Source organism: Labeo rohita, chromosome 13 (genome assembly GCF_022985175.1).
Source record: "Labeo rohita strain BAU-BD-2019 chromosome 13, IGBB_LRoh.1.0, whole genome shotgun sequence".
Classification (NCBI taxonomy): domain Eukaryota; kingdom Metazoa; phylum Chordata; class Actinopteri; order Cypriniformes; family Cyprinidae; genus Labeo; species Labeo rohita.
This window is the reverse complement of record NC_066881.1, coordinates 14,213,944-14,224,793: the sequence shown is the minus strand read 5'-3', so window position 1 is coordinate 14,224,793 and position 10,850 is coordinate 14,213,944. Positions and strand designations below refer to the sequence as shown.

The 10,850-nt window shown below is 37.3% G+C and overlaps 1 protein-coding gene across 2 annotated transcripts; it reads right to left on the bottom strand.

The window, feature by feature from the left end:
- Positions 1 to 946: 946 nt before the first annotated feature.
- Positions 947 to 6,141, bottom strand: emx2 (empty spiracles homeobox 2). 2 transcript variants are annotated; one of them, XM_051125299.1, is made up of 3 exons: positions 5,324 to 6,118; positions 3,852 to 4,036; positions 947 to 2,390 (listed from the first exon to the last, which is right to left on the bottom strand). In XM_051125299.1, exons 1-3 carry the CDS (start codon positions 5,712 to 5,714, stop codon positions 2,223 to 2,225), a joined length of 744 nt encoding a protein of 247 aa, XP_050981256.1. In that variant the 5' UTR covers positions 5,715 to 6,118; the 3' UTR covers positions 947 to 2,222. The 2 variants fall into 2 exon arrangements, with proteins under 2 accessions (XP_050981256.1, XP_050981257.1); XM_051125300.1 differs by lacking the exon at positions 3,852 to 4,036 and having other exon boundaries at positions 5,324 to 6,141.
- Between the last annotated feature and the right edge of the window lie 4,709 nt (positions 6,142 to 10,850).

Here is a 10,850-nt window from a genome sequence, read left to right as displayed (position 1 = left end):
CTCATTAGCATGAAACCTTTTCTTCTAACTATTGTGGGACCCTTTCAGCCTTCTAATCCCTCTATTTCAAAGCTGGGTTTGTAATAAAGCTTTTAGGGGTTTTTCAAAGCTAATAGTATTCTCCGCAGATTTTTTTTATTACCGTTATAGTCCACAGACTGTTCAAAAATCTCCTTATATAGTATGTGTATGAACAGCCCAATGAAAAAAATTTAACCTTTATCAAACTACGATTAAAAGTTTGGGGTAAAACACGAAAACGCTCAGCAATGGTCTTTCTTGCGATATCGGAATATTTTGTCACGTCTGCTAAATAAAATTGTAGCCTATTTATTTCATGCAATTTTATTTATAAAACGACGATTGTATATGGACAATGTGCTTTTTAAATAAATGCAAAATACAATAGGTGAACTGACATGTGTTTCACATACAAAAATAAAATTCATATTTGCATTCCATAGTCTATTATTCACATAATAAAAAACGAACTGAGAACGAAGGTTAGATACATTCCAGCCGTTGCTGCAGACAAGATTTTAAACAAAGCTCCTATTTTGCGGCACATTGCAAACCTTCTCTTATCGCGTTGTGAGAGGTAGTCAGATTGTACTAAATTATGTCCAACCAGGCCCCCTTGGATCCACGGATTAACAGATTAAAGTGGACCACTGGGCAATGCATCCCCTTTCCCCCACATATTACTCGTATGATAATTGCCTAAACTGATTTGCACTTTCACAAAAGCTCGCAGGACTCTTTGTAGCTTGAACAGACCAGACGCTGCTCTTCTACCAATGGAAATAAAACTGGTTAATGCCAGTCTATCAGACTGAGCGGCAAATGAGGCAAGAAAAAAACAAGCACTTCGCTGTGGAAAAATCGAGCTCAAGACCGTTGTAAGCGTTCTATTTGTGTTACATTTTAACCAGTCCGTTTCCCTGTTACATACTTTATACGCTCAGATTAATTGCACAGCTGGTGGAATATTCCATTGATAAAATAATTACGATACCTCGCCTGTTCTTCCTGAAGGACAATGACGCCAAGGGAGTGAATAAAAAAAGACAACTGCCAGTGCAACCCATACAAAACAGCATACACCCTAATCCATTTACTATAGCGGACAAAAGTTTCATTTTGGCCTGTTTTTGTAAAACAAAAAGGCTGTAATTTTATTCTGAGCAACATATTGATAAAACTTTATTGACAAAATATTGACAATTACATACTTCTTGGAAGTATACTTTGTGTTAAAATTGTAGCAAACTTAACACAAACACAAAATTATTTACATTCTTGTAAAAGACGATTTAACATAAACATTAGCTTTTAGTATCTCTATACATGGAATACGCTCAGTGCTTGAAGTTTTGCTGCCTAGGCGGCCGTCAATTCTTGCATTAATCCTTCGAGGCAACTCTTTAGAGGAGGGGCGAGTCCCGATCTATATTCGCACCAAGATTACGGAGTCATGGTAAAGCTTAATTTTTAAGGAATGTCATGGAGAATTTTTCATTAGAATTACTATTGTACGTGGTCAACTTGAATAAAGTTTTTATAATCTGGTTTTTAAATTTGTTTTACTTCTTAAAAACACTATAACGCAGCACTGCTACTTCATATTGTTTTCACAATCACTTTAACACGAGAATCATAAATTCAAAGACTTCACACTGTTGTAAAAAAGGAAGAAGCACACAACATTTCTCAGATTAAAAATAGAATCAAAACAAATTTACTTTGAAAAAAGAAGGTCAAATTAATTAATTAACCTACCAAAAAATTCATTGCTCTACCATGCAATTCAAGTTTTACAAAAACAGTTGTATATTTTGGTATCTTGATGTGGAAGGTTCACGTCTTGAAAAAATAAAACGAGAGGAAAAAACCCTCAGAAGTGCAAATGTCCTATGCGCATTTGAGCTATGTTTTGTGATAGTGGTGATGAGGTGGTGCGGGTAGTGTGGTGATGGGGGGCGGGGTGGGGGGCTGCGTGTAATACCTGTCAATCACCTTGCCTTGGCAACGTGAAAATTATTGACAGTTCCCTTGTAGTGACAGCAGTGCCACCAACAGGATCTCTCACCCTCAAGCTGCCGATCTCGAAGAATCAAAATGTGATATTGGCTTTACCCTCTCCCTCTGTCAGTACACAGCATCCTTATCCGTGACATCCTTCAAGCCACGCCGCTGTCCCGGGTTCAAACAGTTTAAGTCTTTTAATCGTCTGAGGTGACGTCAATTTCCTCAGGGCTTCCTTGTTTTGTGGCCAGTCTCCATCGGTTTATGTGATGAGTTCCTTTCTTTTTCTGTTGTGAATCCGAACCTTCCTCCTCCAGTTTCTGACGCTTGAACTTCGTCCTTCGATTCTGAAACCAAACTTTTACCTGTGCCGAGGAAAAATGAAAATAATCAGCGTAGAACGCACAAAGGCTTTTCGCTGGCCTCTGAATAAAACAATTAAACAAAGAGAGTTGGCCTAACAGGAGGTATCACTAACGGGCCTTAAGAATAACTAGGGCTAGACGGACAAAGAGCCGCCAGGTATCTCACGGTCAATCGAGTCGCAAGAGCATTGGTCGACTTTCATTTAGTGTCCTAGGTCTGCATAAATTAAAACAACATAAAGAATTTAAATAAGGTATTAAATGCATATTACTGATAAGTGAGGATGAGATTGGGGAAGGGGAAGTCTGGCTGGCGTGGCTTTTCTTTCAAAGTGCACCTGACCTGTTTACGAACGACAGGTTGCATCATCACTATCATGCCCTGCTACTACTTCAAACTTAAACTGTTGAGCGGACTTGGTACAATAGAAGCAGCCTGTGAGTGTATAATAGTGTGATACCAGTGTAACTTCACCGACATGGTCGCTTATTATCACGGATCAGTATGTTAGCTGGCCTATTTACAATTCAGCCCCTCATTATTACATCCCCGTGTAAAACCTTTTCTATTAGCACACATTGGTAAAGTTCAGACTTTAGCTTAATTCATCACCTTTATCATTCATATCATCCGTAAAGCTCAAAGCTGACAACTTGGCAAGTGAGGCACATTTAATGTGCTTTCAGAGAGCTAATTGAAGCATTGAAGTGGCTCGTAGTCCATTTCTCTCTCTTGCTCCTCTGAAAGGCGGCGTTTAGAAAAGGGCCGGTGCTGTCACCGGGACAATAGACTCCGACCGGGCCACTGAACGATACGCGCAAATACGATCTTAAATATGGTTAGGGAAATTCATAGAATCCGCCTCATTCTTTTAAGTGTCCATTTAAAACGGTTAACTGGTTAATTGCCAAACATTTTCCACAAGAGCCCTCTGACTAAATCGGAATCGTTCAACCTCACCAAAAACCGGGGTGTATTGGAAATGGTGGATTTAACTCACTTCAAACCAATGCGCTTTTAGAACAATGTTCAGCCCTTTACGCATGGAATTTCCAACAAAACCAAACGCAGAACAAAACAACATTTTCTGTTTGAAATCAAAAAGTCACCACATCTGTGCAAATAATAAATATGTGGTACATATGTAAGGCCACTAACGCCAAAACTCTTTCCGGCTACATATATGCAAATATGCTATTAAAGAGAACGATTAAACGTTAGAAAATATTTACATAAAGGGTTTACATTTTAAAAGATCTTATTGTTTATTAAATCATTCAGAACTCCGTTTCTTGCGCAACCACTGTCTATATGTTTATATTTAAAGTATAATCTTAAGCCGTTTCAAGTATGAGCAGACTGATTTCATCAGTTATTTAGGCCGTATTATATCCATAGAACCATGCGCACATTCACGTACGGCTGTGCACGCGAATGAAGACAGGTAAACATCTTCTTACCTGAGTTTCTGTGAGGCTAAGGCTGTGAGCGAGCTGTTTTCGTTCCGCACCGACGACGTAATGATTTTTTTCGAAAGCATGTTCTAGCCGTAGTAGCTGTGATGGTGAAAAAGCTGTACGAATCCTTTTGGGCTTTCTTGCCAGTGCATTGTGCAATAGGAAGCTTTCCGGACTCGTTTCGTTTCCTGCAATGAAAATGGTGATAATTAAAACCCATCGTTTTTCATAATATCAGTAACCTATCCTTTCTCAGTACAATTGTCAGACTTCATTCAGTTTGTTCTTACAAATTAATTGCGGGCTATAGGGCCTAAAGTTTTAAAACATTATATAGCATGCAACATCTTACTAAAATATAGTCTACAATAATATCACAAATAACCGGTCTTCTCAAATAGAAATAGGCCTATACTTTAAAGATTTTTTTTCTGTCATCTTTTTTATGTGCACTGGCACAAGCGATAATGTAGCTAATTAAACTTTAGTTGCAAATTCAAATGTAAGACAAAATAATGTTAATTTACAGGTAATCATTCAAAATATGATTGTCAATCATTCAAAATATGGTACAACATTATTTTCCTACATTTGTAAATAAAACACACGGAGATACAGCACGGATCTTTTTATTTCACAACTGAATTGTTCTCGAACCATATTAATTTTCATTACGAGTGTTTCGGTTAGAAACTGGGATGACAAATGTTTTCTCATACTGAATATTATAAAAGTAAAAAAGAGTCAGATTTGCGTAATTTAGCTAACAGTATGATGTATGTAATAATATGTTAGTATCACTCTTATGAACGTTTATTAATATTAGCGATCGTTTTTAAGGAAAAAGAAAGGTCAGTTTTACACCATTAAGCACCCATGCAAATGCACTTTCAGATAAAGGCGAAATTCGAGGAATTTAAGATGGAAAATAAAACAGTTGAACGGAAATTAAACTTCCGTTTTATTAATAAATTATTTCGTTGCTCTAAAGTTGTTTTCCTGGTAATGTAAAATTTGTAATAAAAGTGTTTAATGTATATTTAACTACATTAGCTACAATCGATGGGGTTTATTATATTAATTATTTTAAAAAGTGATGTAACCCGTTTACGCTAAATAAACATTTAAACTTATTAAAATAATTAATTTAAAATAATAAAACATCAAAAACAAAAGTTATAAATACTTTACATACGCGTTTTAAACCAGCTTAGTGTATATAGAATAACGCCAGGTTCCTTTTTTCCAGCAATTTACTGATAACCGTTGTATAATGTCAGTACTTCAAAATATTAGCCTATTTTTCGATACAATAAAATGGTTATAAACTTTCTTCGATAGCATCAAATCCAGCATTTTTAATATCTAGCACAAAAGTGACATTTAGCTAATTATCAATGAAAAATTGGCCTTTTTTTTTTCTCTGGACGACTGGTCAAAATAACTGGCGAATAAAAAATTTCGCTGGAACTTACCTTGAAATCTGTGTCCCAAGTATCTATATCTATGTATCAACCACGGGTAAAAAGTTGAAGGGTCCCTTTGCTGGCTTGCGAAAAGAGGGTGCGGACTGTGCGAGGACGACAGTGGGTGAGCAGCCAAAGCATGAGGAGGAGGTACTGAATGGACTGGGACGGCGGAGTTGGGAGGATGTGAAACAGCCTCAGCGAACACCAAGTCCGGGTTTGAGTAGACGCCCCTGCCGCTGGAATGAAAGCCGTTTAAAAATGGGTTCATCTGGCTTGAGTTTGCATAGCTGAGAGCCGCTGGTCGTATGGGCTCCTCGGATCTCGACGCTGGCAAAGGATTATCCTTCGCTACCAAAGACTCTATGGTAAAACACCTCTTCGGTGTGGGTTGAAACATGGCTCACCAGTCAAGATTCCCCAGTTTAAGTGAAAACGGTGCACGCGTTAGCACTAAAAAATACTCCACACCCAAGACCAAAGTTTTGTCAGCAAGTTAGTGGCAGCTAAAGAAAGGGTAAAAAATCTGTCACAAGCACACAGCTCAACACATCGTGAGAGAGGTGGCCGACTTCTCCAGACAATCCATGAATGTGATCGGTTCCTCACCAGTTGTGCTAGCGATTTGTTAGTTCATGAGCCTAATTAGCTCTGGAGTCACATAAACAGTTTCCTCTGAAGCCTGTAATGGCTTGGTGATTGGTCGCTGCCGCTCGCCTTAAGGTTGAGGGAAGAGTCTTTAAGTGCGTCAATACGAACGAGCACGGAGAGGCGGATTCAAGCAAAACGGAACGGATTCGCCCAGAAACAGAGCTGTGGAGCAATTTACATACGCAGCTGATCCCATTGAGAGACTCAAGGTACTTCAGCATGTATTTGTGTTGCACACAGGGCATAACGACGCTTTTACACGCTGTTACTACAGCACCTCAGTGCTTAATCAGTGCACGTTTTGATGTATAACTACACACGCTGATTTGTACTTGACTGCAAGAGTATAAATTCAGAGTGCCGTTTAAACAAATGCCTGTAATCAATGAAATTCTGTCAGGAAATCATCAGCTCAAGTGATAATCTTTGTGTATATCAAACTTTTGAAGGTTCTGCTTTCTGCCAGTTCGGTGGGCCCGTCTAACGCCCACCTCTGTATTGTCTCTCCGCGTTTTCATTTTCTCCGATGGGTTTGTGATTAGTTTAGGGATGAGAGACTCTCTTTCTCTATTGGCCAGGAGACAAGGATGAGGCTTATTAGACACAGACAATATTTTCAGCTCTGTTTGTTTGTCGTATGACTACAAGAGTCTATTACCCTCTAACTACTCATTAAATTAGCTGAGTTCAATCCCATTATGGGTTACTAATGTGCATGCTGCATCTCAAAAGTTCAGGTATGCACAGTTGTCAACGCGATCTCTTGGGTTTTGGACTGTTTTGCCGGGTGTGAGGTAGTTCGGTGACATTTTAATAGCGTTTTATATTCTTTTTAGTTTACACACTTTCAGATCGATCTCGTAGAGCACTACAAATTGCTTAACAAACACCACGTAATTACTGGTTGCAAATGAAGGCAATTTTGTCGGCCATACAAAAAAAAGAAACTGCAGAAATAATAGCAAAATTTCTACCGATGATCATAACAGTAAAAATAAATCAGTACTTAAATATATTATTAGGAATTTGTCCATGAGTTCAACTCGCATTTGATGTCATTTTAAAATTAAAGTGTGTTTTATGGCAATACAGTGTGAACGCATATGTCCAATGTGAGGGGGGGGGAAAACAAATGTTTACAAAATAGGTCCACATTTATTACTTGAATAATTTTAGATATATAGCTCTCAACACCTCATATTTGTTAAAATTAACGAACAATTTCTGAGCTATATGGTTTAACGTACGAAGGCAGCATGACAATATAAGTGGTGCACACTATTCAATACTGCATTGCATATAACGGAGGAATTCGTTTTAGGTATTATTCTTTTCATCAGCTTTTTCTTGTTTTAACACGTTTAAAGCGAGTTAAGTCTTTAATTATTATTATTATTATTATTATTATTATTATTATTATTATTAAACCCGAAAATATAAAGGCCTAGGCTGTATATTATCATGTTGTTCTATTTTTCTTGCGTCTAAATTGGTAGCAAATACACTGTCGTTAACTCGGACTATCGGATTCAAATATACTTGTTTTGTTTCTATAATCCTGCCACAACCCTTGCTCAAATATTCAAGTGATTTCTTGATTCTAGAAATAATCCTGGACCTTCACATGCGTATGACAGACATACATTAACAATTATCAATTCAATATTTAATTCGTACCAGGCTATTTCTTGCCAGTGGAGTTAAGGTCTCTCAGTTTTGCTGGTCTGATCTTCCGTGCGGTAAATCCTTCGAAGTACATTGCGTGGTGCATTTTAAATATTTGTTGTGGAGCGTTTGGTACACTTTTGGATTCCAAAATAGCTGCTGTGTACCTGCTGTGTTTTCCTTTAACTTCCATGTATTTTTTGTCCACAAATAAACAAGTCACTACATTTCGATTTTATATGAAGCAATCGTTTCTGAAATAAACCACACACTTTTTTGAGAAAACGGAACAACATAAATAGTGTCAATCATTTTTACACTTGTCTGACTTTTGTGTATTTGATGTAAGGGCAATTAAAATCAATTTAGATATTCTACATTATGATTTTTGATCTAAAGAACAAAAAAATAGAGCACACTGAGGATCTGCTGCTCTTCGAAGGGGGTCATAGTGCTCTGCGATCTGCGCACTGAAGTGTAAGGATAGTGCGACACCACCTGGTACTTTTATAAAATGCACTTTCCGCCGATTCCTGGAGGTACTCAGAAATTAAAAGCATGGTTACAGCCGCTCTAGTCTACATTGCTAATGATCTTTTTTCTCCGTAAAATGACTGAACAGGACATTTACTGTTAGCGCACGTTTGCTACTTTTTTCGAAGTCATTCTTACAACGACATCGAAAGCCTTAATCATTCATGGTCCATGACACCACCTGCAGTTATCGATATATCTGTAGTCTCCTGTGGAAAAGAATGACAAGCTTTGTCTGTATGACGAAAAAATCCCGCCATTAAATTTACAGGATCAAAATCAGCCCGTAGTGTAAACGTTTGCACCACTTTGCGGGCCTAAAACCTTAACACATAAATAAATAGCCTACTAAATTACTACAAGCCAAAGAAATAACAACAAACATTAACAACAACAATAATAATAAATGATACGTTCGTTAACTTTACAGGCCTCACCATTTACGCCTTTCAGTTTATCTGTAACTTTTTCGAAATTATTAAATTAAGGTTTCAAAGTAATTTGTTCTTGTTCTCGTTTATTTATACTAGCTATCAAAACCACTAAGACTTGATCAAAACCAGCATGTTGATTTAGTCTCCAAAGTGATTTTTCTTCGGTGTAAAAATGAAAAGACAAATAGTTCAAAAGTTGCCGGTGCATGCGGAAGACAAAAGCGCATTGAGCTTTATTCGACTATTTATTTTATCCATCCTTCAAAAATGTGTCGGATACGCAATAATTACGTGGATGGCTTTTGAAAATCTGTTATGAAATGTAACTGACGCCCATGAACAGCTTTTCGAAGAGCATTCCAATAGAAATGTCAACTGAATTATGTTATATCGTCAAACTGCAGGCTTCACAATCATGTATTCAGTGTGCAAGGCCTATCAATTTCAATACAAGAAATTACCTTTCAAAGCTGTTCTTTTCACTCCATGCATAACTTGTAAGCACTAAGGCTTTGCGCAGACCCATCGAAAGAAATTATTCTGGCATTTATAAAAGGGTCTCCACTAGTATGGCATTGACTAAACATTTTTCGAATTATTTGCATTTTGCTTTTGAAGTCAGTAATTGCGCAATAAAGATCATAACTGTAGTGACTGATTCTGAAATTACACTTGTTGCTATGAATTACCATTTTGTTCAGTAATTCTATTAAGTGTATATAAAAACATCATAAGTTTGTCTGAATGACGAAAACATTCGAATCCCGCCATGAAATTCGCTTGCTTAAACTTACATGAATAAACAGTTTACGAAATATTGAGCCTTTTAGCCCAACCATAAATGTTTTAGTCGTTCAGGCATTCATCTGTTTTAGTACTTCTGTGTAAAATACACACATACAGGCTACAAGACATAAAATAATGTCTTAGACCATTACGTAAAGTGCAGCTGAAGACTTATAGAAGAAGCCATCTTACTATTAAACATTTTTTTTATCTAATGTTCGTTTTCCTATCATATCAGTTCTGCGTGCCGTGGCGGCCGTAATTTTTATTTTTTGCTGCTATAATTCGTAAAAGTCTTGCTGCAGTAATATGTTCGAAAAGATGTATTAACAATTAAATTTAGATCTGCAAGACTAAACTTATGACATGTTTTGAATAGGTATAGAACATTATTTCGAAATCAGAGCTTATAAATGCCTGGAACTAGACAAAAAATATACGGCAAATGGTAGTGGGTGGCAGATGCACAGATTAAGATATACGTGCCGTGCAGAGGCATACATCCCACATTCAGAAGCAGCATCCCTCCGATTCGAGGTCGGAGGAGTTTACTTTCTGTGACCCGTGGTCAAACTTCACAAAGTAGGTCTTAGCAAATATAGGGGTCTAATCTAGTTTGGGAGTTCATAACCTCTTGCGTGGGAATTTGAGGCTTCAATTGTGGGATTATTGGCCTTAATTGTGGATTTTCCACTAGAATGCAACAAAGACCGCTGACATAATTGTTTCTTTCTTCTAGTCTTTTCTGCATAATGATATAATGCGAGCAAAAGTTTATCACCCTCGCAGCGGGAAGAATCACGATCCAAAGAAGCCGTTGCATGAAACTAAGAACTCGCATTGATGAGGTTTACCGAGGATTACCTCTTATCAACGTGTGCGTGTGGTCCTCCTACCCCAGTTAGTTTAACCAAGAGCCAGTAAGTCTTTTTTTTTTTTTTTTTTAATAAAAAAGGCGGCGTACCACCTAAAACTTCCCTGAAAGAAAAAGACCATCCTAATAGAGTTTAAGACTGGATTATGCTATTGTTGTTTTCTTGTGGAGATAAAATCTCTGTATACTTCTATGGCTGTATTGTTGTTAGAATTGTCTGCATTTTTATTGTCATATTTGCCAGCAACTAGAAAGAAAAAAAAAAAAACACAAAAGACTGCAAAGTTTATTAACCTTTTAATGTATCAATCAGGAGGACCAACAGCAGCGTATTAAACGCTATTGTTTTCTACTAACAACAGCATAAATGAATAGATTATAGGGATCCAGTCAATTGTTCTTCGTTCATTTATGAAGAGAGCCGAGCCATCTAAAGCTTCATAAAACCTTGCTAAGATTTAGGTGACCCCTAGTGGCCAAAAGTATCAACTACTGAGAAGTCTAAAGACTAACCATTGATTCTTATTCCAGAGTTTCATTTGACACAAAAAGCATGATATTGTGTTCTGCGGTATAAGAAGTGAAAGTGTGG